We start from the raw sequence: 24,827 nt of genomic DNA, 5'->3' as shown, positions 1-24,827 counted from the left end.
CTAAAACGACAAAAGTTAGCAAAAACACAAAAAAAAATTGTCACGCGAGAAAATACTTTCCGTTTGCAAGAAAAAAAACAGGTCCTGCGCGAATTTTTTGAGCTTGTTGATTTTGACTTCCAATGAACCGAGGTGTCAAATGATTCAATTAATTGTGTTATGTTAACTAGTAGTAAAACTGAACTAGAATCCAGAAAAATTTTGCAAGCCATAAAAAAACAGTTGGAAAACTCATAACTTGCCTCAATGTGTTTGTTTCCCAGGGCCATAAGTGGTCGAAAGGTTTCAAAAAACAGTTTCTACAGTTTCTACAAAAACCACGAGATTCTCAAAAGTTCTAGCATTCACACTATGTACTTCTGATTGGGCTCAGCAGCAGCTCCAAAAATATATCTCAAACTATTTTAAACGGTGTTGGATGCGATTCAAAAAATATTCTCGAAGTAACTCTTTGATGGTTCAACTTAAGTGAGAATCTGACCTCAAATAAGAGCTTTTCATATGAGATCAGAATCCAAACTGTATCCTAAATAAAATAAGGTCTTCATCCAGATGTATCTGAATGATCGAGCGTTCATGACATTGGAAACCAATAAATCACTTGACTCGGATTTCGGATTTTGTCGAGAGAAGGGAAGGATTTTCAAAAAATTTTGATAGCTGTTTTAGGTCGACCAAATTGATTTTCCGAGCTGTCCTGAAGCACCAAAAAGACAGCAGGGTGTACACTGCATATGAGATAACCAAAGCTTACTGTTCATTTTCATAGTTTAGCCATTTTTTAGCTTCCAACGGTCGCGCTCTTCTTATTAACCCAGACAGAAAGAGTTTTTTGAAATAAAAAAGAAATTATCTAAGCGAGATGCATAAGACCTATTAAATAAAATCAATTTTTTTCAGATGTTTTCTTTTTGTTCAGTTTTTTTTAAGTTTTCAGAGCTTTCTGGTAGCTCTGCATTAAACTTAGCCCCTAATTTCAGTATTCCCTAATCAAAACCTTTCCATATGGTTTTTTCACGCATCACAGTACGGTATGGCTCACCTCTTTTTGTTATGGTATATGCACGTGCTCTAATTCAGACAAAACGTGCACGCCAACACCGATGCAAAAGAACACCTGTTTAAACTACATGCTAAAAAACACGCATTCAAATCAGTAGCATAAGCATACCATCTTAATACATAAATTCAATTGACTGCTAGCTGAAAAAAGAGAAAACAAAACAAACTCGGCACTTTAGGAGAAAAACAGGAAAAACATGGCTAAAAAGAAGCAAGAGGTTGCCCTTCAAGTGAGTCACATTTTTTTTAGAAAAAACATTCTTGGTTAAGCACAGTGCCATGTATTATGTTCATACTTTTAAAAAGTATTTCGGCCTAAAAAAGAAAGCCAGGCTATAAAAACAAACGTAGAAATTAATAATTCAGTAGTATAAATTTTTAATTTTTTGGAGCAACTTACAAAAAATCATTTTATTCTTTCCAATATATTTTTAACGTTGATTTATCTTTTTTTTTTGCTTCTTTTTCGTTTCATTTTGTTCCCACTAAACAGTTAAAAAAATTTCTGATGAACCACGTGAGTTAAAAAACTTGAATCAATTCCGCATTTTTTCAGCCTCAGAAATTCGAACCAAATGTGAATATTTTCAAGAATGGCTTCTCTAATTGAGCTTTTTGGCGCTGCAAAATTGCAAAAGTTAATTAAATAAACTATATTATGTTCATGAAGGAATACAAGAAATAATTTTTCATCTACCATTTGACGCTTGGGTTATTTTAGTTTTAGAAGATTTTAAAAAAATTTATCTTCAGTATTAAATACTACGGTTGATTTAATTGCTGAATATTTCTACTCCCTTAACATAATCCATTTTCCAGCGACGAGGACAGTTCTACGGGAAACGTGCGTCCATTCACGGCTTTTTCGGGCGGAAATGTTTTCAGAAAAGCTCAAAGACTTAAATTTTAGCCAATTTTTAAATCAATATTAACAAAATTTTCCTCATAGGAACTTTCTTCTCATCAGGTTTTATTTTTTTTCTTAACTTTTGGGTCAAAATTACACATCAGTGACAAGTAAGAATGGACGCACCTGAAAAATTGTCTAAAAGTAAGTTAACGTTTGGTAGTTTGAGCTTTTAGACAGTATTAAAGTCTGATTCTTTCTGTTTCTTTTAGTTTTTTTTTCATATTTTGGGCAAAAAAATTCATGCTATTCGAAGCTCATGTTCATTTTGTTTTCGGTTTGATACAATTTTTCAACATTATTGCCCAGGTAAGGGGTATTATCATGGGCGAAGAACCGAATGCGCTAAAATTCTCAACCAATCAGTGCCCTTTAAACTGTCTTAAGCTGATTGGTTCAGCTATTACTCAATTCTTTCCAACTTATCAATAGTGCATTCTGGTTGCTCATTCGGTCCTTCAGACATGAGTAACGCCCCTTTCGAAGTAGAGTGATTGGATGTCGTGTTTACTAGATACCTGAATCGGGACTTACTTGAACTAATTTTCAGAAAGAGATTCTGAATGATGAGCAATGGGAAAAAGAGTTGGAGCACAACGGAATTCTAGGTAAAGTACTACTATCTTGAACCATGGAAAAAATCGAAACTGCCAAAATTCAGTTGAAAAATAGTTCTCGCTCACAACGGTTTAAAAAAGCTGTCAAATTATTTTTCTCCTGCTTTTCCGATGGTTTCTAACTGGAGCAGTGATAAAGATCTTTAGGGACAAAATAGTCAATACAGTTGCGTTTTTGATATTTTGAACCACTTTAAACTTAATCTCTTCTGAAGACTTTTAGCTAAACACTAGACTTTTTAGGCGCATATTCATGATAGAAAAAAATCATAGGAAAAAAATTAATTTGATTGATCAAATATTGAGTTCGTTTGTAAATATCATAATAAAAATTTAAGTAAAGAGGTCAAGTTTCTGCGGATATCTTCAAGTGAAAACCTGAAATTTTACCTTTTTTGCCGCTGCAGTGATTGATGCGTATCAGAAGTGGGCAGGTCCTTGCAAAGCAACCGTGGCTCTGTTCCGGAGGGTGAAGAACGAACTTGGAGATGACCTACTGGGCTTCGCCGTGGCAGAGACAGACAACATATCCGCCCTATCTTTCTACAGAGGAAAATGCAAACCCACTTTTCTGTTTTACGCTGTAAGTTAGGAGGCTAAAAAGTTAGAGACCAAGTGATATATTTTGTTCTACTACAGAAGGTGGACAAATTGCTAAAACTTTGGGAAGATGCTCGTAAAATTATTTTCATCAAAGAAAACCTCAAAAAATAGACGGAAAAAGAATTCTTCTTTGCGAAATTCTGGTTACGCACTGGTGTTTGCTTAGAGGCTTGAGCCCATTTGGCAGCCGACAATGGATGAAACCACCACTTAATTATTTAGGGCGGTAAATTGCAATCAGTGGTTCGTAGTTGCAATGCACCTGCACTGGAGAGGACAATCCAAGAGCAACTGACCAAGGAACACAAAGTACAGTCGGGAGATGCAGAGCGGGCAGAGGTAAGTGATGAGTCACCTCAAACTCCGACTTTGACTCAATTCAGACGTTTTCTTAACTGAAACATGACTTGAATGACATTTAGATTTGCAATTTGGAAAAGTGTAGATAAAGCTCATTAAACGCGCATTTTGCCTTTTACCTGAAAAATTTCTCAAGAACCAGGAGCGGACTAATGGAGGGAGGGAAGCGAACCCCCCTTCTCAGGGATTCGACCCCCTGCCGACCCAAAGGGTCCCTATTTGTACTATTTTGAGATATCCATTGACTCGAAAGACTTGTATGGCACTCTTTTGAGTCAAGAATGTTATATGAGCTCCTTTAGCTAGCTGGCCCTTTTAAAATACGCAAAAATTTCCAAAACAGCTTCCCGATTTATTCAAATATATGAATAATATAGTATTTACATACTTGTTCTCTGGCGGCTGAAATGACTTGTGGTGATTTTTGTACAGTACGTGGATCCACAATTGGAAGCTCAAAGACAGGCCGAGGAAGACGCGAGACTGGAGGCTCTGAAGCCGAAGCCAGTTCCCAAGACATGCTCCGTGTTCGTCATCAAGCCAGACGCTGTCGAGGCCGGTAAGAAACTCTAGAAGTCTTTTCTGAAAGAACTATCATACACTATTGTCATGTTCATATAAAACACACATAACGGAAATCAAGATAAGAATTCTTAATAAAAAAACGGTGGGTGAAATCAGATTTTTCTAAAATAAAATTTCAGTAATTGCATTTTTAGAATTTTGATTTAGTTTTAAAAAGCATTAACTTTTATTGGACTTATCCGGCAGTTTCATTGTGAAATGCAATATTTTGGGGAAACAATCTCATATTAATTAGAATTCAACAAAAACAGTGCCAGATCTCATTATAACCTCAAATTTTTCTTATGATAAAAAAACGTGGTACACAGAGACGAAGTGGAGCTTCGCATCAATTGCGATACAAAACAAACATAAAAAATATTAGAAGTACAAAAAAATGTTGAAAGCAAACCAGGTTTACTAAAATTTTCGTATGTCTCGATAAAATTTCAATCTAGGAAAACATGCCAAGCAAAACATTTGAATTTTAAAGTAGCAACTGAATAAAACTGACGAAGCCGAAACAAAGCCGACAATTTTTCAGCAGACACCAGTTCAGCCGAAAAAAAATGATTTTGAAGTGATTAAAAAATTTGAAGTCTCCTACAAAATGAACAACACTTGCAACTATAATGAGCATAGCCATCTGACAGTTGGAAAAAACAAATGAACGCAAGAAAACTAACTTGTATTTTGAAAAAATCTCAACCTTCGAACTTCGAAGAACAAATAGATGACTTAAACCTCTTTGAATTTCTAGAACAAATTATATTTAGCACTTTTTGATGAAGCTAATTCAATTTGAGAAAACTGGATCATTGGGTAAACTTTTTATTCCGCAGGGAAATCTGATAATTAAATTCCGATTTTCAAAATTAGAAGTCACGTTTCTCGTGATTTTAACAACCGATAGTGGAGTTTGCCTTCCTTTTACTAAAAGAAATGAACTGAATTTAAAAAGAAATCAAAAAGTCAAACCGCGAAAAAGTAAGTTTGAGCCTGAACAAAGTTTGAGACTTTTTCCTGAAAAAAAAACAAATCATCGCGACCTATATAAGAGTTAGAAAAACTGACATAGTCTCGGATTCGAAACCTTGATCCTTCGCGACATAGAAATAAAAAAAAATGATGATCTTAAACCTCTTTGAATTTCTAGCTCCTACTGGACACACATTTTGCTAAAACTTACCTTCATTAATAAAGCAAGCTATCAAATGATTCAAGTGATTCTGTCAAACTAGTTGTTAACTAGAAAAAAGTCTATATTCTAGTTTGATAACGCTTGCTTACCACAAACGATTTTATCGCAAGCGTTATAATGGTATGATGCGTTCAGGGGTGGATCTATGAGCTTCTCGAGGGGGGGGGGGATTTTCAAAAAAAAACGAAAGTTTTGTCGATCTTTTTTTTAATTCGACCAAATTGATTTTCTGAGGTCTCCCAAATCACTAAAAAGACCCATTTTGACCATGTTTTCTGCGCCGCATGCAAATTTTTCGAAAAAAAACAGGCCAAAGAGCATTTTTAGGCACTTTTTTGGAAAATTTTGACCAAAAAATCGCTTTGTTTTTTCAAAGCGCGCTCCCCCATCAAATCTAGTATATATTGACGCACCCTCCCCCCCCCCCCCCTAAATCCGCTACTGGACATGGTATGGTTAGTATGACTCTGACGTGTTATAGGTCACGTGGAGGAGATCTTGGAGAAGCTGCGGGAGAATGGGATGGAGATCGTCAAATCAGAGGAGAAGCAGTTGACGGAGGAGGAGACGAGGGAAATGTACAAGGTGCACGAGGAGGAGGTAACAAAAAAAACAACCACCATTATAAAGTTTTGAACGGAAACTATTTTCGATCAGTCTTGCATTACTCCCCGTAAAAATGCAATAAATTTTCTTACACTTTCGTGATTTTTTAATTGATGGATCTTTTTAATGACATTAATTAAATAGTTCACCCGGGAATCTGAACGACGGAACAAGTATTAGCCGGCTTTTCTTAATGTTCCTCCAGAAACCAATATTTAAATAGTTGTTTGGTAAGTTTTAGGCTAATTGTTCTTTTCTTGAAAAAGAGCTTGTGTAATATGGTATTTATGATTTAAATCGGAGGAAACAACGCTAATTGGATAACAAGGATTTAACTGAGGAATCACTTAGAAGGATTGTACTCTTGTTTTCAGCCGTGGTTCGAAGAGCTAATTGAGCTGATGACTGGAGGCCCCTGTCACATCGCCATAGTGACCAAGGGTGCCACGGGCGAAGAAGTAATTCCCGAACTGAGGAAACTAGTCGGACCAACCGACGCCGAGAAGGCCAAAGAGGAGGACCCGGAGTCCCTGCGAGCACTGTACGGCACCAGTAAACTGGTCAACGGAGTCCACGCCGCCGATTCCAAGGAGCAGGCAGCAAAGTGAGAATTTTACTCTAAATAGTTGAATTTGTTCTTTAGTTCTCGAAAGTTCGATCAGTTTCTGTTTCAATGAAATTCCAATCAAAAATTACAAGTAAAAACGGATAAAACTGTACTGCAGAAAATGATTTTTTCTTGATCTGACGAAGTCAAAAAAAGTTTCCAATAAAATTTTAAAAAAATTTTAAAGGAAAAATTTTAAATCAAGAATTAAGTGTGCTTAGAAAATAGTGGGCTAAAGTTATTGCCGAGTAAAATTTTATTCTTGCATGAATAATTGTTAAGGGGTAAAAATGTATATAAAAATTCAATGTGAAACTAGAAAAAGTGCAAAAAATATAGAATTTTCTGAATTTGTTTTTGTTCTAGCGAGCTTGCATTCTTCTTTCCCAACGCGGACCTTCCGATGCAGGAGCAGAAAGAGCCGGGCAAGCTGCAGCGTACTCTTGCCATCATCAGACCAGATGCATACCGGGAGAGAGGGGAGGAGATCCTGTCCCAGATCAAGGCCAGTGGCTTCGACGTGGCCCTCCAAAAGGAACTCCATCTGACTCGGGAGCAGGCAGAGGGATTCTACGCAGAGCACAAGGATGAACCGTTTTTCCAAATGCTCGTCGACAACATGACAAGGTAACGTTGTGTACACACAATTTCACCCGCACAATTTTCATTCCATTTAGTTTAGCGAGCATTGTTCATTTTTTTTCACAATTTGGCCCTGGCTTATGGGAGGTTAGGGTCGAGCGTGCAAGAAAATAAAAAAGGCGATAATAAATAAAGGCGATAATAAAGACGGTTTTCAATTAACAACTTCTATCGATTTTTTATTAAATTTTGCCATTTTTACAACGGCCATACGTATGACTATGAACCAAATAAGAAAGCAACAGAAAAGTAATGAGACTTGATAAAACCAAAACAATTTTGGATTCAATAACTTACAAACAGCCGCTGAGAAATCTGATCAAACTAGTAGTTAACTTGAGATATCTTATAGCACTCCTTTGGCGAAAAGAGACATTTTGTTTCGAAGTTCCAATGTTATTTTTTCTTCATATTCAGTCGAGTTCAGAACTTATATTCTTAAGGCGATTATATTCTTTAATAGACTTCGTATTGGAATTGTTATAAAGATCCAAATTGATATGAGCCTTTGTTTGTAGTGGTCCAGTGTTGGCATTGGGCTTGGCGCGAGAAGACGCCATCGACCGGTGGCGAGGCATGCTTGGCCCCAAGGAGAAAGAAGCGGCCCAAGAAAACCCTTCCTGTCTCAGAGCCCAGTTCGATGTGGAGGCAGCCCAAGTGAACCAGCTGCACGGATCGGATAGTCCGGAGGCCGCAGAGAAGGAGATTGAGTTCTTCTTCCCCAAGGAAAAGACTCTGGCTGTAATTAAGCCAAACGCTATGAACAAGAAAGGTTATTTTTTAATACAATTTCGTTCTCCGAGTCTTCTCTCAATTCTCCCTTTCACACCCACTGAATCGTAACAATTAGTTGAGATTTTTAAGGAAGGTAAGACAAATGTTTTCTTTGAATTTCTGTGGTCAAAAAATTTGATTAGTGTTTAACGAATAAAAGCACTAAAAGCCTTTTGAATCTTCAAGTTTTGAATCTCGTGTCTTAACAGAGGCATGTTTATTTGGCGTGTTTTCTGTGTTTAGAGGAGATAATGGCGCGAATCCGAGAGGCTGGGTTTGAAGTGTCTTCTCAGAAGGAGTCGCACTTGACCAAGGAGATGGCAGAGAGCTTCTACGGAGAACACGCTGACAAGGAGTTCTTCGACCAACTAGTCGAATTCATGTCCAGGCGAGTCATTTTACATATAAAATTCAAGAAGTGACAAAAAAAACTTATTTATTACGCGGCCAAAAATGTGCACTTTGTGAATTATGAGCGGATTCCAGGACGCTCCCTTTGATCTTCTTTTGTTCTTTCATTTTCTTTGAGCGTTCCGACAAAATTTTAACGTGTTTAAAGACTTGTCTCTGGAACCCAGGAACATGCAGACACAAAATTTTGCGCCTATACAGTGCACAGTTTGGCCTCGTTATGTTTGAAATCAGGTAATAAAAAGGTCCGCTGTGCGAACAGCACAGTATGTTTTGGCCTCACTGCATACCATTCCAATGTTGCCCAATTAGACTAAATTGATAAATTTAATAAATAGAAAGCAGAATGAAAAGAGATTAATTTACCAATTTTTTCTGCACCAGAGAGATCAATAGAAAGCCTCAAATGCATATCGACCTGGAGTTATTACGTAATGAGAATGGATTTTTCTTTCTCGGAACAACAAGTCGGAACACTGACGGACGCTTTCTTGTAGTTTGTTAGATTCATTGCTGAAGCAAATTCTGATGAAACGATCAAAAACTTAAAAATAGAGGTCACACTTGTCCAACTTAGAGATCAAATTCAACAAACGAAATGCTACACCTCTCAAGATGCTGTTATACAATTATCCAACACAGCTACATTTTTCAGATTTTCTAAACCATTAATTCGGCATTTCATTAAGCCAGCAATGAATTCAGTAAAATTCAAAGTAAAATTCAGAGCGTTTGAAGCTCTTAGAGCGTGGAAAAATGTGTAAGGCAAGCTGTGATAATCAAATTTGCATATTTGCGGAACAAAACTAAAAGCCATAACCATGGTTTGCAAGGAGCCTTAATCCTCAAAATTGAACATCGATTTTCATTTTAAAACGGTTCTTAATAGCTGATCATACAGCTACTTGAAGTTCACGGGTTAGAGAATTCGGAAAAAGTAGGATTCTTACAGCAAAGTGGGCGTGGACTACTGATGATATCAATTGATATCATCAGTATTGATATCATTATATCTAAAATTTATTGATTACTGATTTCATGATATCTAAAGTCAATTGATGATATGAAAGCGAAATCTTCAAAAAACTAGAGATACGAATGAGCGAAACACTTCGCAAATCGCATCCTTTCAAAAGGCACAGAGTCCAACTTAACTTAGGAAAAGCCGATAACTGTGTTGAAAAAAAAACATCATCTAGGTGTGTTAATAAAGCATAATCGGAATTCCTCGCTTGAAAAAAGCATCCGTTTTTTTAAACAATGGCTAGAGATAAAAACACGATTTCTCATAGAATTCCTGACACTGACAATATCAAGAAATAAATAAGACTTGTCTCTGGAACCCAGGAACATGCAGACACAAAATTTTGCGCCTATACAGTGCACAGTTTGGCCTCGTTATGTTTGAAATCAGGTAATTAAAAGGTCCGCTGTGCGAACAGCACAGTATGTTTTGGCCTCAGTGATCAATTAGAGCTTTTTTTCTGCATGTGCGAATTTGACCATTTAAGTGCTACCTTGCTAGACACAAAAACATTTATGTATTTTATATAACCCTCCCTCACTTCTAATTAATCACTTTTGAAAAAGTTTTTAGAAAAACGGATCGAACCAAACGAATCATGCTGGGAGACGTTTATTGTTGAAGATGAGTTTTTTTAAGCTATGCTAAAAAATATAAATTGATTGAAAAATGAGATCAAGTATGTAATCATAAAATTACAAAAGTTGCAGCAATATCATCAAAGTGTAACGAGCAATTTGTTATAAAACTCGTCGAAGATGAAACGATAAAAACGAGTATTTGTAGTTACTGGGTGGAACATGCAACCGCAGATGAAATGGTTGAATACTAAACGCAAACAAAGTTCGCAAAATTTGACAAAGATTTCTCGGTTGAACCAAAATTTGCAGCACCAATAACGAATCCGATGCCGCCACAACTTCCTGAAGCAATATCGGCTTTAATTAAAGATAACGGATCCAATACCGCCAAAAATTCTATTAACGATGTCGACTTTACTTTTGTAATAGAAAAAATTAGCGAAGAAGAAACTTTAAAAACAACTAGAACATAAAAATTCAGCTTGTAAAGAGTGCATATCTAGCAAAATATCAAAATTGAGTGCACTAGCCAGTAACGAGTAGTAGGCATCCTGTTGAAACAAATGTTTTGGTGAGGAATATGTCCCTGATGTATTTAAACTAGCCAAAGAAGTTGCAGTGTTCAAATAGCTACTTAAAATTGATCTATCCAACTATCGGCAATTAGTCTTATAATTAAAGTAAGCCAAGAGTTAGAGAGATTTTTCAACAAGTTCTTTATGAAAAAACATGATAGATTGCTTAAATAACAGCTCGGGTTCAGAGAAAAACATTGTGTTCAAGCAACAACACGAATCCCAGTTTATGTAAAAAACTATTTGTGAAGTCTTTTTGGTTTATCTAAGCAAAACATTTGACTCTGTCCATAATGGCATTTTGCCATTAGAAGTTGAAGATTATGGACTTGGGGAGAAAACATGCTTCCTCTCGGAAAATTATTTGACTAGCATATAACAAAATGTAGTAAATTTTCAAGGCAAATTTAGGTGAGATCTGCTACAAAGTTCCGATCTGCAGCCTTTTTTCTGCTGTACAAGCATGATATTAATGGCGCCCTTTGAAGTAAAATAAGCTATCTTGCTGACGATAGCACACTGGTTGTCTCACAGCAAAATGAAACAAGACTGCTCGTATCTGGGCGAAGCCCCGAATGTTTTTTCTTCTAAAATTTGAAATTTTTTTATGAAAATCATCCCCCCACACGCCACATAAAGTACAAAAAGATAGATTTCGTTCCTTGTAACAAATCAATTATGACAAATAAGCTTCGTTCAACCAATTTGGAACGATTTATAAGACGGATTAAATCTCGCTCACGCGTTTAGCGCGAAATATGTCGCGCGTTAATTGTCCCAAATTGGTCAAAATGGCCAAAATGGCAATCTTTAAACCCTCATAACTTCACGAAGAATGATCACAGGTGAAATATCTTTTCAAATTTGAGCTCAGGACAACAATACCTTTCGAATGATATTTAAAAAAATTCCGTCAAAAATGGCTAGTTAAAAAGTCGAAATTTGCCTGAAGAAAAAAAAAGAGCACAAATATTCCGTTACTTTCGTATCGAAAGTCGGAACAAAAACTGGGATTTTTTCAGCTTATGTCCGGTATTTGGATGACTGGTTGTACTAATCAAACCATCAACCAATTCAACTAAGTGTGAAAATGTATGCTGTACGAATGATAAATGTTTTGGATAAGCCTAAAAAACGCCATGCGATAGTTACACGTGTCAGGGAGCTTTTATCGACACCAAACATAATTTTGAGGAACGAACATATAGATCCTTTTTGCAAACGATTAGCTAGACTTAAGGGTACATTGTACCAGTTATTTCAAAGAACAATTTGTTTATGAATGTATCAACAAACGAAATCGTAAGCGAGTTGTTTGATGCCAGAAACGTATCCTCCAAACAAAGTTATATAAAAAAAATAATAATAATTTAATTACTGAGCTTTGCAAATCATGGCATTCAAGCAGTTGACAACTCTTTATTACTCAATTGCTTGCTTATCGAAACAATTTAACAAGTTATGCGAAAATCGGCGATAATTTTTCAAGCCTGTGCTATAGAAATTTAGATAAAATATTAGGTCAAACGCCCGTAATATGATGTCATATCCCTTCCGCAGGTCAATCGAGCAAAAAATTCGATACGGAAGCTCAAACTACCTCAATTGTAACAATTTTCCGATGAAAACTCTGCTATCAGCTGATCTGATGACATATAGCCCGAATCAAATATTTTGTTTTCTGCTAAAGACATAAATATGAACCATTTTGCTGATAGTTCATAAATGATTGATATGTTCTTTTGGTCTATTGGCTCAAACCCAAGTTTTGTAGCTAAATAGCCATTTCAAATTAAATGGTTTTATTTTCTGAGGGCCACTACAAGTTGGGCTGTTAAACGCCGTATAGCCGCCCTGATAAAATTTTATATGTACTTAGTTTGTTTGGGTATGAACTGCGATTTGTAGTTCTATATCAAATTAAACATTGCAAAGAAAGTTTTGGCAAATAAACACTCATCTCACAAAAAAAATCACTCAATTATATTGTTATTTTATTAGACACCCAAAACTGTATAAAAATTTATGAAAAAACATGATAGATTGCTTAAATAACAGCTCGGGTTCAGAGAAAAACATTGTGTTCAAGCAACAACACGAATCCCAGTTTATGTAAAAAACTATTTGTGAAGTCTTTTTGGTTTATCTAAGCAAAACATTTGACTCTGTCCATAATGGCATTTTGCCATTAGAAGTTGAAGATTATGGACTTGGGGAGAAAACATGCTTCCTCTCGGAAAATTATTTGACTAGCATATAACAAAATGTAGTAAATTTTCAAGGCAAATTTAGGTGAGATCTGCTACAAAGTTCCGATCTGCAGCCTTTTTTCTGCTGTACAAGCATGATATTAATGGCGCCCTTTGAAGTAAAATAAGCTATCTTGCTGACGATAGCACACTGGTTGTCTCACAGCAAAATGAAACAAGACTGCTCGTATCTGGGCGAAGCCCCGAATGTTTTTTCTTCTAAAATTTGAAATTTTTTTATGAAAATCATCCCCCCACACGCCACATAAAGTACAAAAAGATAGATTTCGTTCCTTGTAACAAATCAATTATGACAAATAAGCTTCGTTCAACCAATTTGGAACGATTTATAAGACGGATTAAATCTCGCTCACGCGTTTAGCGCGAAATATGTCGCGCGTTAATTGTCCCAAATTGGTCAAAATGGCCAAAATGGCAATCTTTAAACCCTCATAACTTCACGAAGAATGATCACAGGTGAAATATCTTTTCAAATTTGAGCTCAGGACAACAATACCTTTCGAATGATATTTAAAAAAATTCCGTCAAAAATGGCTAGTTAAAAAGTCGAAATTTGCCTGAAGAAAAAAAAAGAGCACAAATATTCCGTTACTTTCGTATCGAAAGTCGGAACAAAAACTGGGATTTTTTCAGCTTATGTCCGGTATTTGGATGACTGGTTGTACTAATCAAACCATCAACCAATTCAACTAAGTGTGAAAATGTATGCTGTACGAATGACAAATGTTTTGGATGAGCCTAAAAACACGCTATGCGATAGTTACACGTGTCAGGGAGCTTTTATCGACACCAAACATAATTTTGAGGAACGAACATATAGATCCTTTTTGCAAACGATTAGCTAGACTTAAGGGTACATTGTACCAGTTATTTCAAAGGACAATTTGTTTATGAATGTATCAACAAACGAAATCGTAAGCGAGTTGTTTGATGCCAGAAACGTATCCTCCAAACAAAGTTATAAAAAAAACTAAAAATAATTAAATTACTGAGCTTTGCAAATCATGGCATTCAAGCAGTTGACAACTCTTTATTACTCAATTGCTTACTTATCGAAACAATTTAACAAGTTATGCGAAAATCGGCGATAATTTTTCAAGCCTGTGGAATAGAAATTTAGATGAAATATAAGGTCAAACGCCCGTAATATGATGTCATTTCACTTCCGCAGGTCAATCGAGCAAAAAATTCGATACGGAAGCTCAAACTACCTCAATTGTAATAATTTTCCGATGAAAACTCTGCTATCAGCTGATTTGATGACATATAGCCCGAATCAACTATTTTTTTCTGTAAAGACATAAATATGAATCATTTTGCTGATAGTTCATAAATGATTGAAATGTTCTTTTGGTCTATTGGCTCAAACCCAAGTTTTGTAGCTAAATAGCCATTTCAAATTAAATGGTTTTATTTTCTGAGGGCCACTACAAGTTGGGCTGTTAAAGGCCGTATAGTCGCCCTGATAAAATTTTAAATGTACTTAGTTTGTTTGGGTATGAACTGCGATTTATATTTCTGTATCAAATTAAACTTTGCAAAGAAAGTTTTGGCAAATAAACACTCATCTCACAAAAAAAATCACTCAATTATATTGTTATTTTATTAGACACCCAAAACTGTATAAAAATTTGTCACCGTCAGTATGAATTCGAGCAGTTTTTTTTTGAACACGATTCAAATTTTAACTTTAAAACGCTAATGCAAAATTTTGAAAGTGAAAAGTTAAAAATGCGACATCAAATTGAAGATAAAAATCAGTGGCAAACGTTTTTGCCAATTTTGAATATGTTCCATCTACGGCATATAAATTAGAACCTACAAAATTTTGCCTCCTTTAGCCACGTGTTGGATCAATTAACTTGCCTCAATTCAATTTGGAACTATTTTTGATCCAGATTGAATCGCCGCTAAAGCAACGGTTCCCCCCTTTTTAACTCTAAACAACTTAACACCCTACAATTTCACTCCCTACTTTTTGTTGCCTAGCAATATAACATCGCTACATTTAAAACAATTTCTATGACTTAACACCGTTTTAATCCAAATGAAAAGAAAACTTACTTCAAAGGGGATTTCGGTAACCATCAAAGAATTAAACGAGAGAAATTTTTGCCATTTAAAGCCAGACAAATTTGCGCTACTTAATTCGCGTAAGTTTTGAATAGAAATGACCTTGCAAATGATTTCAATGAAACGTTTCAAACCAAAATGAAATGGCCTTGCCAATATTTTCAATGAATCATTCCAAAATGAACCAAAAACAAGCAATAGTTCAATGAACTTCAAAAGCCCGCAAATAATTAGACGTCCTTTGACTAATATGGCCTGATTTTCTAGACATTTTCAGCCGGTATAGAAATTAAAAAAAGGTTTAACCAATGCCAAAAGCCTTAAAGTCATTATTTTTAGTATCATTCTCGAACTTAAACTTATGACCTGATCGCTTTGTCAGCTGTTTTTGAACTGTTGGCACATAAACGCAAAGCTAAAGGGTTTGCCAGCCCCTAGTCCCAACCTAGCATCCCGAAAATAAGGGCGATTGCCCTGGGAATAAATTGCACTTGCCTTCGACAGCATTTGTTGTTCGAGCAATCCCCATCACAGCCGCATCTCGCTGGTTCCAAAGGGAGGGTGGGAATGAAACTTCACGGTTTGGCACCAAGCTTTTTATATAAGTAGAGCCAAAGTACAGACACAACTCGTCAATTTTCTCTATTTTCTCGGGTTCTAAGCAATTTCTGTCGCATACATTTTGAATTTCTTGAACAATCATGTCATAGGAATCGCCGATCTTTTCTTTTTTTTCAAATGCAAGGGATGGCAGCATTTTTAAAGCCAGCGCTAATTCGTGATTTAGATGAAACTGTGAACTCGAAAGAAGACTCAATCATAATGTGTTTATTGTGTTTGCGTTTGTTTATCACTTGAGTAAAGTATAAAGTGACTGTCAGAATTTAATTTTTGTCAGAATTTGTACGGCAAATTGTTTTGAATTAGCACAAGCAGCTTGTTTTAGTAATCATAAAGGTTTAGCGAAAAGTCTAATTGAAAATAAATTACAAACCTGTAGATAAGAGTCTTAAGTAAATTGGGAAGCCTCCTTTTAGCATGTATAACTAAGAAAAACCAAGTTTTTCATTATGGTGCGTGTGTTAATTGCAGGATTAACTTTGGTGTGATAAGAGTTAAGATAAGGAATTCATAAAGCATTAATTTTAATAGTGAAATGACTAGGTGTTAAAATGTACTGTGTTAAACTGGAAAATAGGAGTTATATTGTTGTCGATTTAAATTGTTTAGTATTGAAATGACTAAGTTTTAAAATGTACGGTGTTAAATTGTATGTCATTAAATTGTAGGACACCAAAGCAACGTGCTAAAAAAATCGAAATCTTGCCGTCACAATTCAAAAACTCATAATGAAAAACAAATCGCAAGTGCATTCATTACCTTTGCTTAAGCTCAAGACGTCATTAGCTTTTAAGCAATATGAAACAGTTGCCAAAAAAGCTAATTAAAACTCACAATTGTGTACAATGAAGGCAAAAACACCGGCAAGGAAAAAAGTAATTGAGTTTTTATTCAAGCTTCAAAGAAAACAAATGGCCTTTACGTCTTTCAAAGTAAGATTGACAACTTTATCGATAAGATTAGTACAATTTGAGAAAATGGATCGACAGGTAACTTTTCATTCGCCTGGATATTTAAAAATTAAAATCCACTTTCGAAACAAGATATATCTCATTTCTTAGCGCCATTTTCGCTTTCCCAGCTGAAGAGATGTTTGCCTTCTCTAAACCAAAAGAAAACGAATTGAACTTTTGCCTGAGAAAAATTTAAAACTTTCCGAAAAAATCAACAAAACTTATACAAGTATCTTCAGTATGTTCATTGAAACTTAAAAAAACCAACTCGAGCACAAATGTTCCATTTCTTTATTCTGAAGTTGAAACAAAAACTGTTTATAGTGTAATTTCATCAAAATTTCAAGAGTTTTTACGCACGCAGTATGATTTGATGTGTAACAAAAATCACAATGAAAAACTTATCACTCTTGATGTTAAAAATTTGCAATCAACGAATTATTTGCTTAATAAAACATCTGATTTTGGCACGAAAGTGCACATCGAATTTGATTAATTTTTTTCTGTAAAACTTATAAAAGATCTTTCTTGCAAGCAAATGTTGAAAACATTATAGGGTATCCAATGTTATCATTGATTACAATGTCAACTAACTGATTAAGTATGCAAATTCGAAATTGTATAGTATGATATTGTGTCTTAATGTTGAAACTCGTGAAACTTTTAGCATTTTTTGATTTTAATCAATTTTTCTGCGGTGAACCAAATTTGCGGACGCATACGCATACGCTCATGAGTTCTCAAATGAGTTCTGAAAATCCAGCTGCTTAAATACTCATCAAAAAAAGGCAGTAGATTATAAATCTCTGGTGATTTTATTCACCTTCAAGCAACAGATTTAGAAATAATTTTATTTTCCAGCCAGATTTTTCTTCTTCCTGAATGCAAAGCTAAAAGATTATTTGTAATTATGTTGAACACCACTTATGTTTCATTTTTGCAAATATATACTGGGGTTCAGACAGTAACCTATCATTAAATTTTTTATATCACTAATTTTTTTATCATTAAATTTCAAATTGATTTTGAACAATTTGAATTCGATCTTAACAACGTGACAAAGGTAAGTGGATGGAAGTAAAAACAAATTAAACGTTTCATTTCTTCTTTTTAGTGGAGACACTTTGTTCATGGTACTAACAAGGGAAGATGCCGTGAACGAGTTCCGTAGGCTGGCTGGCAACAAGGACCCGGAGGCGGCCAAGAACGAGGCACCAGACAGCATCCGAGCTATGTTCGGCGATGACATCTTGCGAAACGCCGTACACGGCAGCTCCACAGTCGAACAGGCGTTCGAGAAAATATCCAAAGTGTTCGGTTAGCATAAAACAAACACCATGTGTTAAGTTCAATTAAAAAGAAGCCTAAATATGATCAAAAACCTTAGCCAGTTTTTGGGTTTTACAACAGCTGAAATCGACAACAATTTCTGTATTCAGATGACGAACAGAAGAGAAGAGATTCGACCACAGCTTCTCTACACGAAGCGTCGGCTGAAGGCGACGAAGAAAAGACTGAAGATGCTGCGCCTGCGGAAGAAGCGGCGACCGCGGAGCCATCCGCACAGCAACAAGAGGACAAAAAAGAGGAGGGGGAAACAACAGGTAGGGGGGGGGGGGGGGGGGAGGGGGCGGGATTCTCAGGTTGAGTAATTTTAGGTCGATGATAAAATTAGTTTTTCAGCTCTCCGCTTGCATGAATGTTACCATTACAGTTTGAATCATGTACTAAAAAGAAAATTAGTGCTGGGTAAATTTCCATGTGAAGTAATTTGGCCAAGGAAGGAGCTCAAAATATCGGATGAGTGAATCATATCATATACTTTGGCAAATCCCCATATCAGATTTGGGCTTTTCTATAGTCCCCACCTGCCAATTTCAGATCTTTAATTTTGTTCATGGGGTTAAATTGTCACGAAAATTCGCATAGATTTTTATTACCAATTACAAACACACTTTATCGACCGTCATATAAAACCTCGTCAAATCATCGAATTCGCCCTAAAACTGATGCAAAAAGAGCCCAGATTGGCAACAAAGCCTAAATGGAGAACCTATTTTGATTTTTTTGTGCAGAAGAAGCTACAACTGAAGACAAACCCGAAGACGCAACAGAGGACGCTGAACAAAAAACTGCAGCTGACGAAACGAGTCCAGCCGAAGAACAGAAACCCGACGAAGCAAAAGCCGAGGAGCAAACCTCGGAAGAAAATAAAACCGATGAGCCAACAACTGAAGAGCCAAAAGATAACGAGGAAGGCGAACAAAAACCCGAGGAGCCGGTGTCGCCAGAAGCCGACGCGACGAAACCAGCAGATGAAGGAGAGACTAAAGCCGAAGAAACGGGCGGCGATGAAACTAAAACTGAGGACGAAAAAACAGCTGAAGATAAACCAGCAACAGAAGGAACAGAGGGCGAGAAACCACCCGAAGGAGAAACAAAACCGGAAGATAAAAAAGACGAAGCACCGGGTAAAAATATCAATTTTCCACATGATACAAAATGTCCTAACATTTGATGACTTTAGTAGTTAATTCCAATTACGGCTAAGAAATCTTAAGTAATCATGGGCTAAGAAACTCTATTGACAACGCAGAAACTAAAAATAAAATTGTTGAGTATCATTTAGAACGCAAGCAGCAATTACAAAATTGTAAGCTTTTATGATATTTCAGCATCCTGATTGAGCGAATTGTTTGCCGGGCAATGAAGTTGACTATCAGCAAGAGACAAGAAGAGACTAGGAAAGAGACGGGGGTCACATTTCAGCACAGCGTCTTTATAAACCACCAGGATCAAAAACTAATTGAAATTTATATTTCCAGAATTTAGACATCCTGCAAATCGTAATTGATTTCGATCTATCAAACAATCAGTTTTCAAGTGGAGAGATTTAAGAATGTTTGGATTTTTGGGAATGCGCAGTTACTTTTTCCTGAAATTTTTTTACAAACCGACCAAAAGATTATACAAGATATCTGAAAATGGCACCGTATTACAAATATCACTTTTGGTCTTTTTTTGGAAAGTAAGCAATTTTTTTTCGCAATCGCGACCCATTTTTTTAGAACATAAAGAACTCTTGGACCTTTTTGGAAAGTAAGAAAAATGAGTTTTCGCGATCGTGTTCCTATTTTTAAGAACAAAGAACGTTCGGACTTTTTTTCGGAAAGTAAGCATAATAGTTTTTCGCGATCGCGTTCCATTTCTTTAGAACATAAAGAAGTCAAATGCACGTTTGAAATACCTAAGGGTTAGGAACTCAAAATTTTTTGTAGAGATCGAATTACTAAGCTCCCCGCTTTTGAACAAATATGTGCTTTTTAACACACTTACCTGCTTTGTGAACATCTGAAAAATTTACTCCAGACGGTTTGCTTTGAGCTAGTTTGTAATAAACACATAATAAGAAGCCAGCATCACGGAATGTTCAAATTACATTAAAAAATGCGAAAATGTTTTTCGAGAAGCTTAAGAAAAAATCAGTTATGACGAAAAAACATTTAAAAAGTCAAACTTGGAGAAAACGTCTTTGTTTGATCAGTTACGCGAGTCTAAACAGCTTTACAAATTCCAGTGCTCTCGGTAAACAAAATTTGTTTTTTGAAATCAACATCATTTAAAAAGCGACTTAATATTATAGTGCACTCTATTACAATTGAGCTTCCTTTGAGTCTCACAAATTGCATGAAAAAAATACCCACCATGAGACAAAATTATTTCCACAGAGCGATATAATATTATCACAAAAAGACGAATATAATTCGCAATTCTTTTATTATCACACAAATACGAACCAATTTTAAGTTTTCCTGAAAAAAGTAAATAATCGCGACCTATGAAGAGTCTGAACTACGTTCATCGACTCTTAAAAATGCTCAATCCGCCTTTTCGACACGGAGAACAATATTATTCTGATGGCCGAGTCAAAACTGAAAATTAATCACGCATGAACACGATGTTACATTGGACTCCATATCATATACACTAACAACTTGAACGTTTAAACCAATCTCAATCAACAAACGGTTGAAAAATGTCAGAGAATTCAATGACAACAAAAATTATGCTTCTCTTCTTACTTTTTACACTTTTCGAGCCTCTTTTAATTTCAAGAATCTTTTAATTGGCACTCGTGATAAAAATAAACAAATTTGAGAAAACTCGAGCAGAGGGTAAAATTTTTTATTATCAGCTAGGAAATCTGAAAAAAAAAATTAAACCCCTTTTGAAACTGAACCCCATTTCCAATTCTTTTATTGGAGAGCATAATTTGCCTTCAATTTGATTTGCCTTCTATGAAAATCAAGTGACATTGAAAAATCAGAATTCAAAACGCTATTGAACAATATTTAGCGGAAGCAACTATTAAATCATTCTCCTGAAAAGGACCAGTGAATGACTACTAATAAAGGGACTACCACACGATCTAATTAAGTGACTACTTTTCGTTCATTGAAACTTGATGCAGTTTATTCAAACCGCAAAATTTTTCCACTTCGGACTAAATATCTTCGGTATATGAAAAGAACCACAAAATTACTTTTAAAAAATTGACACGTTGCTTTTGCACATCAAAGATGATAACTCTTCATCTGTAGCTATTGCAGCTACTGTGTTCTTAGTTTGTGGGAGACATTGAAAAGTTTTTATGAAATATCTTGTTTCAAAATTGATCAGACTGATATTGCGACAATTATGATTGAATCTTAAGAAATTGACCACAAGCCCTAAAACTTTGAAATTCTAGGATTTGACATTTGGCCCGAGTTTCAAAAAACGGTGTATTATGCATTTATGGCCAAAGTGCTATTAAAATTTCAAGTAGGCTTTATATTGATCAGTTTTTCCATGGTCAATTCAATTGGTCTAAAAACGATATGGAAGGTACGCAGAGGCTCTTAAACAGCTGTCCATATAATTACTGAACGTACAAGTACATCCATATTTGGGTACCAATTAATTAAAAAGCTGCTATCATAGGAACTTATCAAATTATTCTTTTTCTCAAATAAAAATAGCCGGTTTTTTTACCAATTAGCCCAGGCTAATACGACCTCAATGTTTTACGTAATCCAATTTAATTGAGGCAAAGCTACAATTTGCAGATGAAGAAAATAAAACAAAAACAAGTTTCATTTTTTTTACAGTATTTTTTGTCATAGTAAGGAGTTGAGTTAGGTAGAAAACTACAAGCATGAAATACCAAGAATTCAGAAACTGTTGAGAACCATATCTGAATTAGACAAGGATTTCCGCCTCTCACTCACTTCTTTTTGAAAAAAAACTAATGCAATATGAACACAGAGGTGAAGTGGACCTTCGCACCACTAGCACTACAACATAAAAAAATATTTAAGTTGTCGAAAAAAGAAAACACTGGGTCAACCAAAAATTTTGGATGTCTCGATAAAAGACAACTGGGGCCCAGCTGAAGCTGGGGGCACCTGCTTGTTATTTTTTTGAAATTGCTCTACTGATGCGGGGAAGAAATCCATAATTTCATAAATTGGACTTTGCTCAAAACCTTAGTTGTTTCTCTACGTAAGTAAGTGAGAAGAGTGAGATTATTGGATAGTTTGGAATATTCCCAGGACATTACACTACACTTACAAAACGCTAATGAGTTGCCGCATCTGCAGAAAATATCGCGCACACGTTTCTTTCCATTGAACTTTTCATCTCAGTTTTGATAAGGTGGTTTTTACGAAAATTCACAAAAGTTTCTACACAGAGGCGAAGCTGAGCTTTGCACCACTTGCCGAATCAAAATGAATGACTATGATAAAAATCAAATGAGAAGAAAAATCAAAAATTGAAAAAAAAACCTACAAAAATCGTTGAAGCATAGGTTTTCGTCAGAGGAATCGGACGTAGCCGCTTATACACGGGAGCTTCTCAACTTTTTCTTTTGATTAAACCAAAGTCTCATATTTTAGCGGTTTTCGAGAAAAATTAAAGTAAAAAATTGGGCGTAGCCACTTGTGCACGGTAGCTTTCCGAAACTCGTTCTTTTCATTGAAACCTTAATCTCAGTGTTCGATAGATTCTGAGAAAAAGCACGAAGCCAAAAATATGGGACAAATAATTCTCCCCACAGAATTTTTCGCTGGCTGTAGACAGAGGGTAAAGTAACAAGAGACGAATGACGTTTGCAGGCAAACAGGGTAGTATGCGATCTTTCCATTGATACCTTTTTTTGAATGTCGTTCTAAAATTTTTCTAAAACAGTTAAGTCTCAAAAAAATGAAATAGAAAACCCGATACCACACAATTTCATAATACCTGTTTTTATCAAGCAGTAATTCTAAGCAAACATGCCAAGCAAGACATTTGAAATTTAAATAAGCGACGGAACCAAACTTACGAAGCGGAAACAAAGCCGACAATCTTTGAGCAGAAACCAGTTGAGCCGAACAAAATTGATTTGATAAAAAAACTTTAAAACCCCCTGAAACTACAATAAACGGCACTTGTAATTACCATGATTCGTGCTTAAAGCACAAGAAAAATCAGTGATGTGGCAGCAAAGCCGAACTTCAGCAGACAAACGAAAGTCAAATTTTAACGAAAACGTTCAATTTTATTCATACCTAAAACAAAACAGCATCCTCCCGGGATTTGAACTTCGGACCTATGGGCACAAAGACGACAGCGGTACCTCTACGCCAAAAGCGAATGAATTTGGAAGCTGCTAAGATAGAGCAAGTTGAAAATTTGTGAGAAAACTTGTTTACGGGGGAAAAGTCTTGTTCCCGATTACAAGACACTTGCTTTCACAGGTGTAACAAAAAGGCGAAGTTGCACTAAGCATACACAAAAAAATATGACTAATAACGCTACCAGGAAAAACTGAATCAGTGAAACTTTGAGTCTACAAAATTTCTTAAGAGAACGCCAATTATGAGTCTACATAATTGCTAAGTGACGCAAGCCAATTATAACGCATTAGCAGTACCAGTCAATTTGAAAAAAAAGAAATTTGCCAATTAACATGCCTCAATTTATAGAGCGGGCGCATTTTAGCTCGTATACGAAAAAGTTCATTAAAAAAGCATCCAACCCTGCCCAGGTTCGAACCCTCTTATTTTGTTGCGGGTCTCCTTCTCTACCTCTACGCTACAGATCCATGATACCTTGACGCTAAATTGCTTTTGGTAATACAATAGTCTGTGTTGATAAGCTTAGCATTAGCTGTACTAAATAGCTGGTTATTGATCAAAAAGAACACTTCCAAAATGAACACATTTTGTCGCAACAATATTTGCGACTAAGATTGGAAAAAAGAATGTTTATACAATAACACAAGCTTTATTTGTGTAAACAAGGATAGCCGGTTGCTGTTCTAGTAGCATAGAATCTTCCGACTAAATTCAAAAGAAAAAAACTACAATTTTTTTATTATAGTGTCGTTTTTTGCCCAGTGTGATGAGACAATTACACAACGCGTAGAATCTTAGCCAATTAGGCATAAATTTCAGAGCAGTTGCTTCGAAAAAAAAAGAATAAAAAAATGTATTTGAATTTAACAAGGTATTAAAAAAGAACAAATAAAAAAAAAACTTTCTTGTATTTAGTGCATAATTTTTCAAATTTTCTAAGAAAATTTTTATGCCCCAGGTAGCGTTATTGCTAAAGGAAGTTTTAACCGTAGTTTTCAGGCTAGAAAAATCAAATTTTCAAAGCCTAACAAACCAGTTTTCATATGACGAACGTTACTCGGTTGCGTTACCCGCTCGAAATTAGAGTATCAGATCTCAAGATCTTCAAAACCAGTTTTTCTAGACACTGGGACAAGTTTTTAGAAAATTTTTCATGTCGCTCGAATCACGCATGAAAGGGCTTAAATATGATATCACTCCAGCCAATCCGATTATCATTTGTGTTGCCTGCTTTTGCGTAGAAAACCAAAAAAAAACAGAAAAACTTAAATACACGAATACAAATTTCCCCTCCATTTTCAACGCTCGGAACAAAAACTGGATAACAGGTATATTTTATATTCCGCTGGCAAATCTGAAAAATTTAAATCCACTTTCGAAACTAGACGTGTTCCACGTTTTTTGTGACTTTGACACTTTTGCTGTACGATAGAGGAGTTTGCCTTCCTTTTAGCAAAGGAAATGAACTGAGCTTAAAAAGAAAACAAAATTGAAACCGCAAAAAAAAATCATTTTTTTCCCCTGAAAATCATCAAGACTTATATGAGAGTTTTCACTACGCTCAAAGACTCTTAAAAGCAATAGCAACGAAAAAAGTTAAACCAAAAAGATTCTCATTTTCCAGGCCCGATGACATTGCTAAAAATAAGTTGTCCCGGAAATATTTAAATTTTAATTTAAATATTTTTACATATTTAGAGAACAGTGAGTCATA

The 24,827-nt window shown here is 35.6% G+C and overlaps 1 protein-coding gene across 3 annotated transcripts; it reads left to right on the top strand.

Moving 5' to 3' along the window:
• Nucleotides 1–1,101: 1,101 nt before the first annotated feature.
• Nucleotides 1,102–19,323, top strand: LOC134852906 (thioredoxin domain-containing protein 6-like). 3 transcript variants are annotated; one of them, XM_063868768.1, is made up of 15 exons: nucleotides 1,102–1,292; nucleotides 1,882–1,906; nucleotides 2,524–2,577; nucleotides 2,994–3,169; nucleotides 3,412–3,528; nucleotides 3,982–4,108; nucleotides 5,796–5,914; nucleotides 6,295–6,524; nucleotides 6,894–7,154; nucleotides 7,688–7,941; nucleotides 8,187–8,331; nucleotides 17,566–17,768; nucleotides 17,891–18,055; nucleotides 18,527–18,922; nucleotides 19,127–19,323. In XM_063868768.1, exons 1-15 carry the CDS (start codon nucleotides 1,260–1,262, stop codon nucleotides 19,132–19,134), a joined length of 2,313 nt encoding a protein of 770 aa, XP_063724838.1. In that variant the 5' UTR covers nucleotides 1,102–1,259; the 3' UTR covers nucleotides 19,135–19,323. The 3 variants fall into 3 exon arrangements, with proteins under 3 accessions (XP_063724838.1, XP_063724846.1, XP_063724854.1); XM_063868784.1 differs by lacking the exon at nucleotides 1,102–1,292 and adding an exon at nucleotides 1,483–1,579; XM_063868776.1 differs by lacking the exon at nucleotides 1,882–1,906 and having other exon boundaries at nucleotides 1,103–1,292; nucleotides 2,520–2,577.
• Nucleotides 19,324–24,827: the final 5,504 nt, after the last annotated feature.

Source organism: Symsagittifera roscoffensis, chromosome 1 (genome assembly GCF_963678635.1).
Source record: "Symsagittifera roscoffensis chromosome 1, txSymRosc1.1, whole genome shotgun sequence".
Classification (NCBI taxonomy): Eukaryota; Metazoa; Xenacoelomorpha; order Acoela; family Convolutidae; genus Symsagittifera; species Symsagittifera roscoffensis.
Note: the sequence above shows the minus strand (reverse complement) of the source record. Positions and strands in the feature narration are given on the sequence as shown.

Excerpts from the sequence above, each read along its gene's own strand:
- LOC134852906 (XM_063868768.1), top strand. The coding sequence starts at position 1,260 with ATGGCTAAAAAGAAGCAAGAGGTTGCCCTTCAA. Across the intron at positions 3,170-3,411 it reads CCACTTTTCTGTTTTACGCT|GGCGGTAAATTGCAATCAGT; the intron begins GTAAGTTAGGAG and ends TTAATTATTTAG. Across the intron at positions 18,056-18,526 it reads AGAGGAGGGGGAAACAACAG|AAGAAGCTACAACTGAAGAC; the intron begins GTAGGGGGGGGG and ends TTTTTTGTGCAG.